This window comes from Sceloporus occidentalis, unplaced genomic scaffold (assembly GCF_023333645.1).
Source record: "Sceloporus occidentalis isolate IW3139 unplaced genomic scaffold, rSceOcc1.0.p SCAF_15, whole genome shotgun sequence".
In the NCBI taxonomy this organism is placed as follows: domain Eukaryota; kingdom Metazoa; phylum Chordata; class Lepidosauria; order Squamata; family Phrynosomatidae; genus Sceloporus; species Sceloporus occidentalis.
The window spans coordinates 15,720,568-15,739,573 of NW_028316995.1; the positions used below are offsets into that span (position 1 = coordinate 15,720,568).

General features: G+C 41.3%; 1 protein-coding gene across 1 annotated transcript in view; it reads left to right on the top strand.

Annotated features, from left to right (window-relative positions):
* Window positions 1–2,359: 2,359 nt before the first annotated feature.
* LOC149303307 (lysophosphatidylserine lipase ABHD12) overlaps window positions 2,360–19,006 on the top strand; it is a 29,356-nt gene continuing 12,709 nt past the window's right edge. The window contains exons 1-6 of the mRNA XM_089481427.1: window positions 2,360–2,529; window positions 13,709–13,833; window positions 14,318–14,423; window positions 15,681–15,800; window positions 17,008–17,038; window positions 17,652–17,697. Of these exons, the coding sequence (XP_089337553.1) occupies window positions 2,360–2,529; window positions 13,709–13,833; window positions 14,318–14,423; window positions 15,681–15,800; window positions 17,008–17,038; window positions 17,652–17,697 (598 nt within the window). The remainder of the gene's footprint in view (window positions 2,530–13,708; window positions 13,834–14,317; window positions 14,424–15,680; window positions 15,801–17,007; window positions 17,039–17,651; window positions 17,698–19,006) is intronic.

Genomic DNA, 19,006 nt, shown 5'->3' on the forward strand with positions numbered 1-19,006 from the left:
CGCGTATACTTTCCCCGGCTGTCAGAGATCTCTGACAGTCGGGGAAGGTCTACGCGACGGACGCAGACAACCCCCGCTGCTAGCCACACCTCCTTCCGGCTGCAGCGGACGTTGTCTACGCGGATCGCGTAGACGTCAACCCGCTGCCCCGGCAATACAGCAGGAAGCACCGGTAAGTGTGTATGATGGGGGGGGGGGGTGAGACAGGAGGATCCAGGTCCCCTGCAGCGGTGCGGGGGATCTGGATCTTAGTCTCCTAATCAGACTCTATTTGAGGTCTGATTAGAAGACGACCCCGATTAGAAGACGAGGGGTATTTTTCAGAGCATTTGCTCTGAAAAAAACCTCGTCTTATAATCGAGCAAATACGGTAAGTTGTGGAGTAGAAATGCACACCTCCATGAGATGGCAAAATATGTAAAATAAGTAGGTACTTCCAGAGAGGTGCAGGAATAACGGGCGTTCTCCTGAATAGCCACAGATAACAGGCAAACAAAATACTAAATTCCGCACACAGTCTTAAAAATGCATGTTTATTCAAAAGCCCATAAAGTAAATTCATCTGCTACTTCCATTGTAGGAAGGGCTAAGGGGGAGTTTTTGACACACCTCACCTAATTAGCTACGCATTATGCTCGATCAGCTCTGTCTTTCTTACACAAAAAGCTCACAAGGGCTTTTCATTTCATAAAGCATAGCGACATAAAGAACTTATACCTTACTGAGAGGGCAGTAGATCAATGGAACAGTCTCCCAGTAGCTGTGGTATAATACTATTTAAACATGCGTGGGATAGGCATAAAGCTACCCTGAATCTAAGACATGATGAAGGTCTGAGTCTCTACATCAGGAACATTGGACAGTCTTCATGTGCCGAATGGCTCCTATCTGGCGTCAATTTCCATGTTTCTATGGGTCAATTGAAACGCTTAAGTGACAAATTACAGGATTAGTGAGCATTTGGTTTAGACGGATTTGGGCAAGTTTGGGACTAATATTTTATTTTAGAATGGGTTACTGTTCCCATGGGACAGCTTCAATCTTGGGGCTTGGTCCCATGAAGCAGCGATCAGATCTTGTGGTCTGGAGATCGGTCCAGCGATATGGCAGATCTTCCTCCTCCATGATCTTCTTTACCCTGCATGCCAGGGAGTTATGTCACGTCTGGGCACACAGGACAGCCGGAGAGACCTGGAGGGATCTACAGAGCACGCCGAGCATAATAAATAATGTGGGCAGCATGCTTCCTACAGCAGATGTGTCCTATAGATTAAGGTTATCTATGGCACATGCAGCTGTCCAAACAGACTGGTCCTGACATCAAAATATAAATTCGCTGGGTATGTTGGTGTCAAGGCATTGTTTTCATGAACTAATAGTGTACATGTAGAGCTGCTGCGAATCACCTTTGTCTTGGAGTCACCTGCCTCACCGAATAACCACAAGCAGCAGTCCTGAAACATACCCTACAATTTATAATTGTTAAGTCTTTAGTCCAAATGTGTATTAAGAGGATTGACTTGATGGGCATTACTACCCCTGCTAAGGGTTGTATAAAAATGTGTATATATTTTTATAGGCAATAATAGACATTGATATAAATCTTTTATGTGGGTCTCCATGCCAGGGACATTGGTGGCTCGGAGGAATTAAAGCCTATATTAAAGGAATATCCCCAACAAGACCTGCCTATAGCACCAACAATTTCTGCAGCGCTTCTTACAGTCCATATATTCAGAGGATCTGACAAACTGATGACATTAGGTAGAGAGACCTCTGCTCAGGAGCTTACACTCTATAATTCTGGCCAAGTGGGTGTGATGGAATACCTGCTGCTAAACTTAATATCCCGTTCTTGGTTATCATTGGGATTCATAGTCAGAACGATACCCACATAAAAGGAGCTTTTCAACCACAATCTAACAGTTATGTTGACAGTTAACACTGGTGTGCAGACTCTGGATTCCTAGTTTCAGGTCTAGTTCCCAGTGATAGCTCTTGCATTAGAATATATGGCCATAGTATAAGGATATAGTTTGGAGAACTCTTTTTTCAATATGGAGCAGTCACCATAGCAACTAGAAATATTTCCACTATAAGGGCCCAATGTATTAATCTCCCTTATTCATGTTTCCCACGGCTCGCCCTAGCTAAACTGGTTATCCGTGTCCCCGCCCCTCCCGTGTGATTGGTCGGATGGGAGGTCACAGTGGAAGGGGCGGTTCCTGTGTGCCTCAGCTGATATAACACGGCATCTGCAGCCTCCTGACTGGCTCTTCGCTCTCCTGATGTGCTCATCCCCGCTCGCCTAGCGCTGCCGCAGCTTCCCAGTCTGGTCCCCCCGAAAACCTGCTCAGTGATGAGAAAGAGAGCCGAGTGTGGCCCCCGGGAACATGACAGCTTTGGCGCGGCTCCTCTGGACAAGGAGTGCCGATTAAAGAACTTACGGATCGCGGCGAGCAAGGGGACCAAGGGGTACTATCCTCAGGACTCGGACTGCGACAGCAGGGGCATGAAGAGGTTCAGCAGGTAAACGGCAGGGAGGGCACAGGGGCTGTTACATGGAGATCAGGACAGCTTTCATGTATCGTTCCCTACCCCGACACGTACAGGCTTAATGGCATCTTGTGTCGGTGTGATCTGCGTCCGGGCATTTGAACCCCCGCACCGGGAGGATGGCTGCGGAGGCCTGCCACCGATTGCCACCAATTAAAGCGCAGAGTTAAGCTGCATACGGTGGGGTTATTCGATCACATGCTCGGCATGTTACATAATTCTCATTTTATACATGGTGAGACCCAACCGGCCCATCTGGTCTGCCCATGATATAAAGACTCAGACCCTAATCAGTCCTAGATCTTGTCTTAGATCCAGGATATCTTTATGCTGATCTCATACAGGTTTAAATTCCCTCACTGTATTAGCCTCTACCACTTATGCTGGGAGGCTGTTCCGCTTACCCACCACCCTCTCACTGAGTAATACTTCATTCCATTTCATGTAAACCTCTCACTCCGTTTTTAGATTATGAGCTCCATTGCTATTAACTGTACATAGGAAAATGATAGATTTAATCAAAACTGAATATTGTGCCTGTGTAACCTGGTTTCAGTTTAACGCAGAGAAAGAAATCGTGCTCATGGGTAGCCGCTCACCTAATTGTTATCAATTCTGGAAAGACGTCCGCTATTAGAGCGCGTAGCTGCACTGTTTGTATAGGCGATCTACGCTATGTTTGCGGAGGTGGAATTCCTTAGCTCGCTGCAAGGTGTATGTGACTTTGGTAATTATAGAGCGCAGCTAATAAGCGAGTTGATCTGCTGGGCCGGATGTTCTCAAATGTAGGAGCGTATAAGAGACTGTTGCTATAAAAGCTGACTCTGCGAGATAATAATGTGTAAAACTCCCATGACACAGAGACAACAGTGAGTCACCCTGCAAACCTCCTTATCTCACCTTTATTGCTGTCCCAAAAAGCCGGGTCAAACGCTGTTTGCAGTTCACAGGTATAATTAACCCTGTGCGAGATGGTGACCCTTGTGGAGGACATAAAATGTTGTTGTGCGGTCTCGAACCGTCCGACGGGTTAATTCCTATTAGTATGCGTTGATTACACACACCTTTCCTTAAAGATGGACGAATGGGGTTTGGTTGCCATGACAACAAAGATGTTTGGGCTACAGCCATTCATGTTTGTTGTTCGAATACAGCGAGCGCCATCTTAAAAAAAAAAAAAAGCCAAAGTTGTTAATGTGGAGCAATCACCATGGAAACCAGTAAAGCGCTCCCCTTTGTTTCCCCAACATTGTTTGCAATAGAATAGTCAGAGCCCGGCGGCTGCATACACACTACCGGTTTTCAGAGATAATAGACTCAAAAGTTGTTTTTTCAAGCTTAGAATAACGTCACGCTTTCAGGATTTATGTAAAGTAATCCCCGGCTAATGAGGTTTTTACATGTAAGCAAAAATTTAGCCTACGGGACCTACATTTGTACAAAATAAAAATGTAAATATACATTTTTTATTTTTATTTTTTACAAATAAAAGGGTGTATTAGAATTAATTTATTAATTAGAAAAAACACACCCACTACATAAGCTTTGAATTCTCCAGATCTTATATACTGGCCATTTATCTTTGGCTCTCAGGGAGGAATTCCTGGCCCTCTCACCTGGCCCTGGCAGGCATTATTGAAAGACAAGCTGAGCAGGTACTAAGTGGAACTGATCTATCCAAAACCCCGCCTGTTGTCCGTAGCCTTAGTATGAATGTCTCATCATAAACCTGCAGTTCCACCTATTCTATTTGACTATTTTCAACAAAATGCTACATTAGAAACCACAGTCCTGGTTCCATTAAATCCTGAATCCCACAAATAATTTTTAATCATAATACGTTTTGCTTGATTCCGATTATCTTGCTGGGAGCAGTTGTTTTGGCACATAAGCAGGTACTGATGGGTTGTTGGCATAGAAACTAAAAAAAGCTTCTTAAAAGTATATATTTTATGTGATTAAAAGTTCAGAGATAAGAATAAAAGACACATCTAGTAATGTGCTTTTGGTCAACGGGCTGGAGAGAGCAATCAATTCTTTGTCTAAGTAAAGAGGTTACGATTAGTCCTGTGTGTGTGTATATATATGTGTGTGTATATATATATATATATATATATATATATATATATATATATATATTAAATTGGCCAGTTAAAATATCACTATGGCTCTTTTAACCTGATTGTATGCATTTTATGTTTAGTTACCCAGTAAATGGCAACTTGCAAGGAGAACAGATGTAACCGTTAAAGAGACACTCCAGCCATCATATGCACTTTAATGTATATAATAGCTGCATGGTGTTGTCCTTCCAAACGCATGTATTTCAATGGGAGCACATTCCTAACACTGATTGGTTGCTTGAAGCAGCCAATCAGTGGCAAGTAATGGCAGAGCACGGAGGAGAAGGGCAGCTTCTAGGTCAGGCAAGTGTTATGGGAAACCTCAGTTATTTTGATAGATCGGTGGCTCTTTAATAATTTTGCTGACTGCAGTTAGTCTCCCTCCGGCGTTTGTCCTCAAGTCACTTGACCTTGGTTTTCTCTTCTTGCTTTGAGTTGTGAAAAGTATAACTTTCAATACCATACTAAGCAAAATAATCTGTCGAATGAAGAGTTAATCTTGTAAAAGCCTTACAAAAACTGTTAAGTCACAACAACATATCAGTGCCTGCAAATATTAAAGAGCCATGTCTAACAGGGCTTATGCATTAAACAGTATTAGGAATAATGTAGCCAATGCTGTGTTTGGGTACAAAAGTGTCCGATCCACCAGAATACTTTTCTTGTGCGGCTGTTTCCCTTTAAAATTCTTGTAAATTTTTTTTTATCAATTGTTCCTTAAAATGACACAGTTTTATGGATCAGTCTGTACAGTAGCATAGAGAGAATAATCCGATTCCTGGGAGACTCCCCTTAAATTCCTGTGATTTTCCCCCTGCAAATGCACGGTGGGATTCTGCCCCAGCTTTTTTGGGGTTTGCCCCAAACACATTACTTTGCATGAGATATGCTCCTCTCAGTCAGCTCCAGCACTGGCCCGGCCACTGATTGGCTGTTTCACGCCGTTGGACCATAAAGGTGGGCGGCAGCTGCAGCTTCTCCCTAAAGTATTTTTTTTCGTAAAGGGCTTGGTAATGAATTGCAATGTTAATACACTTCAGAGTGTGGTTATTCATTGCTGAGGGCTGTATGAACGTTATTGGCATTTAACACTAAAACAGATTTTTGTCTTGATTCATAGTCCAGGACAGCAGGGGCCAGGAACACTATTGCTCCATGATCTGCTCAGATTTTTATAATAAGCGTATTTATCTTTCAATGTTATTTTTGTCTATTTTGAGCAGCCCCCTAATGCGCAATGGTCAGGTCTGGCAATGGTTTTTGGGTGAATTTGGGTTACTTTGTTCAGGGACGTTGGGCAAGGTTTTCCCCAATGAGTTGCGCATCTGTTCCTGCCTAATATTGCAATTTGACTGGCATCCAGAGCATTGTTTCCCAATGTTTTTCCTGTGTAACTGGCTGTTAAAACAGACTTTTCTTGCTGAGTGTCCAATTTTGTAACTTGTCCACAAAATAACAATGCATTCAGTTCAAGGACCATGTGGATGGAGCATTCCATGGGTTGAGGAGCTCTGTGCCGGATCATCGTAGTGTTGGAAAAGTACCCTGTATGCTTGTGAGCTTCCCCTAGCTGGATATTTGACAGTGTCTTATGCAGGTGTGGGCTGTGTAAGCCTGCGGGCAATGCCATCTTGGGCATCAGGTCAATCATCAAAGCAAACTTTCCAGCACCCATCTAGTATATGAAAGAACCTGTGGCTAGAAGCACCTTCTTCACTTTGTCCTGACTTAAGAAAGACCTACTGTGGCCTTTCATTTGTTGGAATGAGTTCTGGGTCCCTTGGCTGCCCTCTGAGGCTGGCAGAGGAGCTCCACTCCAACGTCTTGGGTTCTGTAGTTGGACTGCCCCATTCTATTTTATTCCAACTGAATTATTAACCAACACTAATAATGCCTCTTCACAACAGCACAACCAAGGCGGGTCCACAAGGATTTAGAGCACCTTCTTCTCGTCAACATTTATTTAATTCATTTAATCCATTGGCACATCCAAATACAAATACTCTAGCTGCATGCAAACCTTTTTGGTTTAATGCTATGATATAAATGATAGCACCAATGTTTTGGAAGGCTTACAACTGCAAACAAGGTGATAAACTCAACAAATAAACTACAAATAAAGAATAGCAGCATAATATAATCCAAGTGCGTATGTTTACTTAAGAGGCAAGCCTCGCTTCTTCCCCACGGTCTATTTAGCATTCTAGATGCCACTGGCATCCGATTTAGATACAAGTGCATTAAATCTCTTGCAATCCCTTACTGCCATTGGAAGAAAGATAATCTTATGATACATCCTCCTGTGATATATATATATATATATATATATATAATTTTTATAGAGAACTTGGATCAAGATGGTGGCTAGCAGAGGGCTTGCGCTGTTAAAGAATTTCCTTCATATTAGCCCCTACCAATTCTGATGGGAGGCTGTTCCATTTATCCAACACTCTCCCAGTAAAATAAATGATTGCAGCATACTAATGTCTCTTAAATTCTACACTTCTTTCTGATTGCTCTCTTTTTATTCTATGTAAATCATATATCTTGAGATCACAACTTTGCCTAATGTTTCTTCTGCCTCAAGTCTTCTTATACCTTTCTTGCAGTCTCTTCAATGCATATAGACAATGTTTTCATTCAATTGGGAAATCTCTTGATTGTTTTTAGTCAGTTGTGTAAAATTGTGCAACTTTCCCCGTGGCCACAGTCTCTCTGTGCGCATAGTGTTCAGACACTGAATAGTTTCGCTGTTGGAGATCTCCTCGGTACTGCAGATACAATGACTGCGGTACTTTGCTTGCTGCATTGTTGTGTGGTGACCGATGCCGGTATTGCAGATTTAGCACGCTATGCACTAATCTAAGTAAATACACCTTAGAGTTGCTGCCCTGGGGCCGGGTCATCCGCACACTGAAATTAGCTATTTTAATGGAAGTTTGTGTTTCCGTCTTTTATCCTTGTTGCAATAAGCAATGATGCTTTCTTTATAACTCAGATCTGACAAAGGTGTCCTATGTGTGCCTAATATTATTATATACATGCATTAACAGGGCAGAGCGAACCCTGGGAGCCGCGTAATTTAACGGCTTTTTTAGAGAACCTTTAATGTATGTTAATCTCTGTGGAAGAATAACTTTCTGGCTTCTAAAAGTTCTTGTTGGCTACTAAATTCCACAAACCTGGCCCAGAGCTTAGATGTTTTATGCCCAATGTCTCTGTCCTGATCATTTTGCACTTTTCAGTCTTTTTTTTTTTTTTTTGGTTTGTTTCTATTCACAAGGTTCTGTGGATTTGAAGTTGGGGATGCTGGGTGGTCATTTTGTCCTCAAAGACTTGGTATGATTTGTGAAGAGCCTCTTTTTATTATAATAAAGACTTTATTATGCGTTATGGACAAGGCCAGGCTTGGGTACTGACACACTAAGTGAACTGTGCCTTTGGCACCAACTTTCCGTTGAATTAAGGGAAGAATTTCATGGCAATTCCCTTTAGAACATCAGTGCCCAAGGGAGCCACCAAGTGTGTCTATATGCCAGTGCTGGCCATTGTTATCGGGGGCCAAAAAAAGTGAGCTTCTCTAATAAGGTCAAAGTTTTCTAAGGTCTAAGTAAAGCAAAGTTACTGTGAAGAGATGTTTACATCATGTTCTTCATATATATATTGGAGGCTTCTTGTTTGGTGCATATAGGATAAATGGGTAGGGGGGGTCCATGATACCAGGTTCAACAAACCCCCACCACCACGAACACAGGAAACCGCACCCTAGAACCTAAGCTTTCAGCTATGGAACACAAGAACTGGTTCTATTCCAGGTGCTCGATGGAGTCGTATGATGCAACATTACATTACCCCCGCAGTAGTAGCGCTTCTGGCTCATGCGTTTTATGGCCGGGTCCTGTCGTTAAGCCCAATTGCATACTGTTTATTCATTTGCATTATATCACATTCTGCCATTACTGTCTAATAACATCAAGATATAATGTTCATCTTGTTTTTGATAGTCCTGTGATGTCTGCCCACATTGGATAAATCCAAAAGTTATGCTGTCATCTGGTGTTACTTCTCCTAGCTAATGAATTTTCCAGCATGACGTTGCCTCCGCCCAAATCCACAGAGGTTACACCCTGGAGATAATGCTGGTGGCTGGACCTAAAGGACGTTGTCTGCAGTCCTTTGTAGTCAAAATAAAGAATATGATTATCTAACATGAAGGGTGTTTCGTGTTGTGTATGCTAATCTTATATTTACCATTAGGGGATCTTAATATTTACAGCTGGAATGGAGTTCAGTAGCCAGCCATGTTAAGCAACATGAAGAATACGTCTTTTAAGACAGGTTTATTCCCATTTATAAGCACAATGAAGACCCATAAGAAACTCTTTATAATGCTGCTGATTTCTCAGGTTGCTATGTTGATATGCGACCAGAGGTTACTTCATAACCTATTTAGGAGCTGAACTTTAAAGGGACACTCCAGCCATCATATACACTTTAACACATATGATAGCTGCCTAGTGTCTCACTTGCAAATGCGTGGGGGGATTCTGGAGCTTCTGGCTCGTTGTTTGGACTTTTCCCCGCGGCCCTAGAGCGTTTCAGGCCCCCGTTGTTCTGACTTCTCTTTGCGGTCCCAGAGCGCTTCCGGCCCGTTGTTCAGGCACCCCCAGACCATATCTGCTCCCTCTTCCAGATGGGAAGGTCTCTGGGTCCAGGGGGAAAAGCCTGTACAACAGAGGGGACACATTATCCCTTATGCAAAATATTTCTGGTCCCAAGCATTTCAGATAAGGGATACTCTTGAAATCTTTAAATTCTCGAGAACAGGAAATTAATTTGGCTTCTTCCATGTTGTACTAAACAATATAGTGAACTGTTTTGCTGCCTCGTCAGAATATTGTGAATATACAATACCTTTTACATGGAACAATTACAGAGGAATTTTTGGAGGTGTCATTGGTGATCCTTCCAAATGCAGTAGGGATTTTCTTTTCCTTGGCTCTTCTTTTTCTTGCAATGTTTGGCTTCTATAAATAGTTCCATACAAAGAGCTGCATTGTGCGTACAAGGGGGGCAGTATTGTTGAGTTGCACACTCTTGCATATAATGGATGCCAAGAAAAGAAAGAGAGAGCAAAAACAGTACACAATATGTGAGGGATCAAATTACAATCGTTTTCATATTAAAAAGGCCCCTATACAGAAGAATGTATATTATAGTACTCTGTGACTAGTTTTAATATTTATTCTTTCAAAATGGGGGGGGCACTTACCTGGTGTAGTACCTGCAGTTCTTGATACGGATACCGAATGGTTTCAGGAAAGTGCTCCTACAGAAATCAATGGGATCACTTTCCACACATGCAACTGCGTGGAGATAAGTATATCCTGTACAAGGAAATGTGTTCGGCTGAACACGTCTTCTGCCAGGAGAATATCTGGGGGTGAACAGATCCCCCACATGCAGCGTTCATCGAGCCAAAGCTAGAGCCCACTCCATCCCGCCTAAACACATCTGCTGCCCTGCCAATAGAAGAAATGTTCTACTAGACTACACTACTAGTGGCTTCATTGCTAGTTGACTTTGCCAAATTGACATTTAAAAAAAGTAGTTGTCTTCTGTAGACAGCTCTGGTGCTGAAGGCAAATCTAACGGGATGATTTCCTTTAAGTATATATGGATGCATTGTGTTTTATCCATTGGGCTGCCCTCAGGATTTGCAGAGCCACTTTGCCCTCCAGTAGGGACAAGAGACGTATCCCATTACTCTGCTTCACTCAGACATTGGGAGAGTCCTCCTAAGTTTGGACTTGGAGTGGGAGTCTTGTGGCCCTGAAAAACTTTCCTGGATCCCCAACAAGGCGGATATGCTTTACTCCCCATCGTATAACATTATTTACTTTTTAAAATGTTTGCACGCATGTGATAAGTAACAGTCTCTAAAGATACATACAGAAATTGTATGTAAATATGGTCAAGTCCCTTGGAGCTGTAGAACTGCAGTTATGTGGACGCGTTTAGAAGCACTGACTACCCTCCCTTGATATTCATATTACTATGGGAGCAGGACCTGCGGCTACAGTCGAACAGACTTGGCATCTCATAATGCCCCACAGCTCTGTGATCTTAAAATAGTTTGAAGGTGAAGTCCTTGTAGAGTGCAAAGCAATTACCAATAACCTTAAGTGCTGTCTTAATAAAACAGCATCGTATCCCGCAGCAGTAATGCCCTTGGCCCACCACAAGGATAGTGTTTGTACTTTAATAACTGCCAACTCTTGTTCTGTATATTAATAAACACTATTAATGTTTCTGCTGCTGAACTCAGATGATGCCGCATGTGATCCTTCACCTGATTCACATTGTTAAGCACATAACAAAGAGAATGTAACCTGGTGGTGCCCAATGTACAGCATTTTTAAGATTTGGCCTTAAGTGACCTCTTGATGTTAAGCTACATTACATTTATATTTCAATATGCTGTATGTACATTGTCCCTATTTCATTTCATAGCAGGTTTGGTTAGAATTATAGAGGTTAGAGAGGTATTTGGCACTCCCTGCTTATACGACCTTCTATGAATATTGGCTGCAGCGAACACTCCTAAACCACCACCTTTCCATAAAGGTCTCCTTGGACATTGGAGTCCATTCTTTAGGCATTAGCGGTAGAAAATTGTATTTTGTTTCATTTAGCTCCTCCCCCAGCAGCCTGTACTGAAAGCAGCGAGCATTCCTCAGTACAATTCTTGCACAACATAGAACTCCCATTGTAGTCAGCATGAGCTGAGCACTTAGTCACTTGTATGCTAATATATATGGGATTGACTGCTGATTCCATGACTACTGAGCCTGTGCAAGAAGCTTACATGCTATTGCTTCCTGGTTTCAATAGAGGCAGCCAGGGGAGCATGTAACATGTAACATGCAGTAAAATGTGCTGGTATCCCAGAAAAATGGACTCCAATATTTAAAAAAAAAAAATAGAACCTAATATTTCTTTTTTGGGTAGACTGTTCCTTTATTTACAAACTTCCCAATTGCTTTCCGCACAGGATTTTTATTACAGTGTTCTGATGTGAGGTAAAATGGTAACTGATCGATCTTGGGAATATTTCAGGATCAGTGGTTTGCTAATGTGCAGTTAAGCCATTAAATGTTCAATTTTCGGTTTTTAAAAAATACCCCGTTTCAGACTTGATAATATTTTCTGTAGTGGTGACGTAAGTCGGTGTAGGCGAGCGCTGAATACAATACATTCCATTGCAGGCTGTACAGAACCTCCGGTTAGTGCTGTGTATAATTATTGTAGCACACTGTGTCTTGTCAGAGAGAGTTATAGGTCATGGGGACAGATTTGGGAAGAGGTTTGTAACACCTGACTAACTAGCAGGAGGAATGGAAAAACAATGGCTTTTGGGTGACATCCAGTCATTTGACACGACATATTTGGCACCTTGCCTAAGCGTGTGGCTTTTCTGTTCCTCGTGTGGGGATAATAATGACTGGTGTTTTCTAGAGATTTTTTATAAAACTGTACAGTACGTGGTTTAACCAGGTTGAAGAAATCATTGTCGAGCGCTGAAAATTCTACAATAACCCTTACAGAATTAAAATGTATAAATTGCTTTCTTAGTAGGGTATAGATGCTACCAAATTAAAGGGTAACCGGCAAAATAAGGAGGTGTACTGGAGGGTAAGGCATTGCTAGTGAGCTGTTGGCCTATGACAGCTTAGTTGGTAGCATAGAAAATTACCCCCCTGTATCTGTATTTGAAATCTGTTGATAAGCAGAGCCCCCACATCATGTCCTGGGAACTCTCCGGGGGAAGCACTGCTTTCCTGGGTTTCCGGGTCACTTTCCTTCTTTCTCCAAGCCGGTGGAGAGGCGCTTGCCGTGCCCACTCCCTGCCTACGTCCCCTTCTACTCCCACCTTATTTAAGGGGCCCAACCTCAATATGCAACTAGTCTCGTCTCCTCATGGAGCCACAACCCCAGAGAGACTACCCTGAGACATCTCTAGGTGTGTACATGGTAAGTAAACCATAACATGTCTGATGTTTTTACTGTCCAACTACAGCAGCAATAATAAAAGAAAAGTGATGTTAGATGCTTGGGAGATTGCTGCTTAAGCCTTTTCTGTTTAGTGATTGAAATTCAAAGATGTATTAAAGCAGCGTGCCTTCTTTTTTCAATAATTATTAAAAGTGAAAATATCTGCTTTTATACTACCTTTTTCCATGAATAGTATGTTAAAATGTGTGGGTTATCATGAGCCTTCCCAGCATAAGTGATGTCCATGTTGCTTAGGTGTAATGTAGCCCGTTAAGTGATGGCCCTTATGAATATAGCAGGGAACTCTACCCAAAGTGTCTGGGTGAGTCCCTGCTACTCCACTGTGGGTCATGGGAGCATCACCCCTATGTGCAGCTTACCGTGCCAGTATGCAGAAGATGGAGCTCCAGGTAGCTTACCCTTGGAAGTTTCAATGTATGTTTGAAGTTTAGTAGCTGACAAGTGTGTTCATAAAAACGAAAAAGGCTCTCTTCTTCTGTAAAGCAAGTTTGGTTTCTTCTCTCACCTTTAACCGCACGTCATAATTGGTCTACTTTGTAAAGGTTTATGGCCAGAGGTGTATCTTTGAATGAAACAAAACGGCACGTGGACAGAGTTCTGTCTCAAGTTACTAGTTTTAATAGACCACTGTACACTTTTGACCATGGTTCCTGCCACACTATTGCTGGAGATTGTGTGGGACTTAATGCAGTTTGGGTGCTAGCTTTGGAACTAGAAGAATCTCTCCATGAGTAGCAAACAGTGGAAGCTTTAGCACAGGATCTCATCCTTTTTGTATTCTAAATGTATAATTTGCTTATTAGCGAGGACATAAACCACCAAGTGCTATTTTGTGACATCAACATTTTTATAGACTTTTTGTGTTCTCAAAAAATAAATGTCCGCAAGTGAGTTGATTATGCTGTTTGATATTATCTTATTCATTATATATATTGTTTTTGTTTGCTTTTTAGGCGCTATGGGTTGTTGTCGAGATTACGAATGTTTCTTATATCATTGGTTGGATTATATATAGCTATTCCATTCCTTGTAAAGATCTGTCCTGCAATCCAAACCCAGCTGGTCTTTTTAAATTTAGGTATGTTTTTTCATTTATTGCCATTTTTATCTGTGTTGACTTATCTTCTATCATTAGTGCAACCATTGAACTTTTGGGGATTATGTTAAATTGTTTTCAGATGGACTGAGCCCTAGTATTGGGTCATGTTAGGTACCCAGCTACTAAGGGTAATCAGAAATTCAAATCACATTGCTGGAGTTTCTATAGAATAAATTAGACCCAAAGTGTGGTGTACTTTACAGAGCTTCTTAAGCCTGTGTCATAAATGTATGCTCGTGCTATATAATGGTGATATTCTTCAAGTGTTTCAGCAACACACGTTAACATTCTGTTTTTGTCTTTTAACCTCTTCTTGTTTTCTGTAATATAAAATGGAAATATCATAAAAGCACATGACTGTTCAGCTATATGCTTCGAAACAGCATGTATTGTTGAAAAAAGGGAGTGTTGTATATTTTATATTGAATCCTTATGTTTCTATGTATTTTTTTCCTTTTTGTAGTGAGGTTTCCTTACTTTATTGATCTGAAGAGGCCTCAGGATCAAGGTTTAAATCATACTTGTAACTTTTACCTGCAGCCTGAAGAAGATGTAACCATTGGTGTCTGGTAAGTAACAGAAAAGAAAGTGGGACTGTCAAGAAAAGTTCACATCGGTACTTTGCAATGCCTTTGTAAAAAAAAAAAAAAAGGATCCCTATAAATATGTTAGAACTTGTGGCTGTTTGTTTTATATTATTTATTTATACTATTTATTTTTGCTACAAGGACAACAACATTTGACAATTATGATAGGAAGTAGGGCTTCAAAAGTATATGCTTCTGAAACAATTCTTGATGAAAATATTGCTTAAATATATATTTACCCACCCATTTTATACATTCTGTTATGTGTCTAGATTATCCCAGCTTCAGCTTTTATGAAGTATTTTGTTTTATTGGTTAACTAATCAAGCCTCCAGTTTAGACATAGTGGCAGCTGCTTCTGGGCACAAGCAGTCATCCTTCAGCACATGGGAGAGGAAAAAACCTCGTAGGGAGGAAACCAGCGGTATAACACGGGGGCAGCCGCATATTTTTTGCACCCCCAGTACTCCCTTTTCTTCATTCCATTTTTCTCACTACACTTGTCCTTTTTTATTTCTTTCTTATTGTTTCTAGCATTCCTTTTGCTATATTACTGTAGTTTTGGTGCTCTGTGAAAGATAATTTAAGCACAATTGTGATAGTGTCTGCATTGCACCTAGTGACTTCTGTCTGTCCTTCGATTGTTCTTGCTCTGGTACCCACCTATTCAGTCCCAGCTTCTACCTGCGATGCTGTCTCTTTTCCTTACTGTTTTCAAAGGCAGCCCCTTTGCCTGAGTTCTTAACAACAAAGTGTTGTTATATTGATATATTCTGATATTACACAATATTGTTATATCATAGTTCTTATTAGTATTATTGTTGTTAATAATATGAGGGGACACAGATGCCAGCACTTTAAATATTTTTTTATAGCTGCTCACACAGTGTATGAGCTGTCGCACTATTACATGCATTACTATTACATGTAATGCGTAGTGTGCCACTCTGATCGGTCACTTTTTACCGGTCTTTCGACATGCCGTTCCACTGCAGTCCCAGGCTTTTAATTGCAGACATTCAGCCCCAAAGACCTATAGTAATAATGGTATGTGGGATGTGAGGCTGTAAACCTGACACCCAGGCTTGTATACTATCGGGGCAGAGCAGTGGGTATGTTGCTGTCATTCCACCAAATCCCCGAGGTGGAAGTTGGTTCCATTTTATTTTGATTTGAAGTATTAAGGGACCTAATGAAACCGTGGTGTTCAGTTTTTCAAAGTATTTTCTTTATTTTTAGGCACACCATTCCTGGTGTTTTATGGAAAGCTGCTCAAGAAAAGGACCTGGCGTGGTATGAGGAGATTTTGTCTGCAAACTACCCAGTGATTCTCTATTTACATGGAAATGCAGGGACGCGGTGAGTATTACCAATATCTTTATTTACCAATTATCTTCTAAAATGTTATGCATGGACATTTTGTTTGAGACAATCCTTTTATGTGCGCCAAGATACCTCCCGAGAGTCCTGTTGGAAAGTCCAATTATTTTTTTTTATTGCTCCAACCAAGCAGCCCCACTTTTGTGGGCAGTGAGTATCATGGGCTAGTTGGGGAGATCTGAGGCTCTCACCTCTCTAGCTCACCAAGCCATGAAATCATTTGGAGTCTGTGGTTTGCACAGTATACACGCCAATCACAGCTGCCGTGTGACCTGCTAATTTTAACCCCTTAATCCTTGGAATATCAGATGTGGGGAAGGCACATGGGTGCCCTGCATGTAAGACAAGACCAAGGACTAAATACGGTTTGTGTTTTTTACAGCAGGGACACTATGGGCAGACTAGATGTCTGAATGGTTCTTATCTGACGTCTGATTCTATGTTTCATTCAGCACGGCACGTTTACAGTCAACCCATAGAATTTATTTGATAGTAATCCAATGTATACAAACCCAAGGAAATCATGAACTCCAATCTGACAGAGGGGAAAATGCCAACAGACCAAAAAAAGTTGTTGTGCCACAGGCCAAATATGTATTAAGTAGGTAGATTCTCACAGAAGCTTTAGTGTTCTGTGTCTCTGCATTTGATGTTAAAATAAGAAACCAGCTATTGATTTTCCATTTTGAAAGACCTTTTGTTTAGTTGAGCATTATTTTCTTAACCAATTCATGTACTGAGGTATTCTGCATCGTACAGACGGGAGCTTTTAGGGGCAAACCTGACCGAGGAAACCAGACTGCCATGCTGATGAAAAAAAACACTGGATGAAATACTACATCCTTTGGGTCATTATGACTCTTTTTAGCAGATAATAGTACATCCTGAGGGTATTAAGGAGTTAAGTGGCAACTCATGGTTTTTATGTTGGTCAGAATACATCTTCCTCTGGCAAAGGAGACAGATCTTGCATTAAACGATTGCTAGGACCATAAAACTCCTGGAAGGGAAAGTACATGAAGCTCTGAAATTGACCAGTTACTGTCGTGAATATAAAGTGTTTATGGAAAATAAGCTCAATCGCTCTAATTTATCTGACCTAGAACGGTTCTAAAATGCCTTATTAATAAGAAGCTTTATCAGATGTGCTGTGTATTGTATTCATTTTCTGCTTTTCCTTCCACAGTGGTGGTGATCACAGAGTACAACTGTACAAGGTATTGATGTTTTCTTGTTTCTAAAATTGACCCGATATGTACACCTCTGTACCTTGCAATTGTCTTTATTTCTTATATCTGTACAAAGTGATGGTTTAAAACATCTCATGCTGCACTGGTACGCGTGATTGCTGGCTGCGACTACACTCCGTGAGCCGGCTGGAGAGAGATTATAGATCTTCCTTGTAATGGCCCAATATGCTTTATGGAGGACTGTGCCTACCCAACATAGCCTCCACGGCAAACTTACTCTTAAAAAGGCAGCTAGACGGGCTATGACTTCTTGTCCCAGCACTCCGCATAGGACAGCGGCCGCGGAGGTTAATGGAGGGGGCAGCACCCAGACAAAATACTCCACTGGATACATATATCACTGCCGTTGGTATTAAATTCTTTTTACAGTACCTAGTATAAGAAGCCAGTTCTGTCCCTTCCCGTGAGCCATAGGTAGTACTGTGATGCGACTGCCCTGAAGACTTTGTTGCTAGTATAGCAGCAATAATGCTGATGGCTATTTCTGGTTTTTCTCTGTAAGGCTGATTTGGCAGCTTTTGTGTGAGTTGTTTGTTCATTTTTTTATGATATTTTGAATTTTGTCCCTTTTCTATTACAGGTCCTTAGCTCGATTGGGTTTCACATTATTTCATTTGATTATAGAGGTGAGTTTTAGACCAGATGACCTGCTGTAGAGAGCATTTGATGATTGTTGCTGTTGGGAAGTCAGCAAGTTCTTGGTCAAGACAGATTCAAACAGAAATGTCTCGTGGTCTGAAGCTTGTATCTGCTTCCTCTTTTTGTGAACATCTGAATTTCTATTTCTGTGTTTTTACACTGTTAAAAATAACCATATTAACCATGACGATTTTCATGAGACTATGAAAAGGAATGTTAGCTTTTCTTTATCCATGGTTACAGATACTATGGTACCAATGATTGTTAAATATATATAAGTATGAGAGAAAGAGCTCTGACATAATTGTACATTATGTCGTGAATGTACATTTCACTTTCAAAATGTGTATATATTGTGAACCCCCATTGGAATTACCCACCAGCCGCCGCTGGTCAAGGGTGCTACACATAGGATCCGTCGTGAGTGCCAAATACTCTACGTACGCCCCTGGCTATTTCATTTATGTTTCACTGCAAAGAAAATTAAAGCTGGTGCAGCCATGTTCCCAACATGCTCATCATCTCTTTATTTTTGCAGACATGATATGTGTTCCTGGTGGAATAAGCCCAATATATGTAAATAAAAAGAATGATAGAGAGCATGGCATTGTTGAGAAATGTAAAAATCCAAAGGCAAAGTATACTGCCAAGGTACTGTGCTGTCAGCAGTGATCAGAAAACGTACTTGGGATTAATTAGAACATTACAACTATCAGGATTTCATACAGGGACACTGCAGCCATCACATGCGCATAATGATTCTGACAGCTGAGTGTCCCTTTAAAGTTAAATTCCCCCCCATGGTAGGATTCATCAGTATACCTGATTATGCATTTTGCTGCCTTTGTCGCCCCTGAGCCCCTTCTCTTGTAAGAGGTGCATTCGGCCTATAATATAATATAAAATTACCTTTTTTTTTTTTTCTTGTCACTCAACCGTTGCCTTATCGATTCAACTATTTTAATATCCACACATGTCATATACAATAGTTTTATTTTTTATGTGGGGCTGTATACTGGCCTAAACCGCCTAGGATTAGGGGGGGCAGGACTGGCTCACGGGGGGGGTATCTCTCTGCTGTCCAACTGTGACATAGATCACTCACTTAGGTGATCAGCCCCCCAGGTGCCAAGCAGCCCACTTAAAAGGGCTCTGCATGACTTTAAGACATGGAACATTGGGATACAGTGTGATATCCCGGCACCATATAGTGAACATGATGACCGGGTTTATTATGTACAGTTGTGTGTAAAAGAAAGTAAACCCTCTTTGAATTCTATGCTTTTACATATAAGG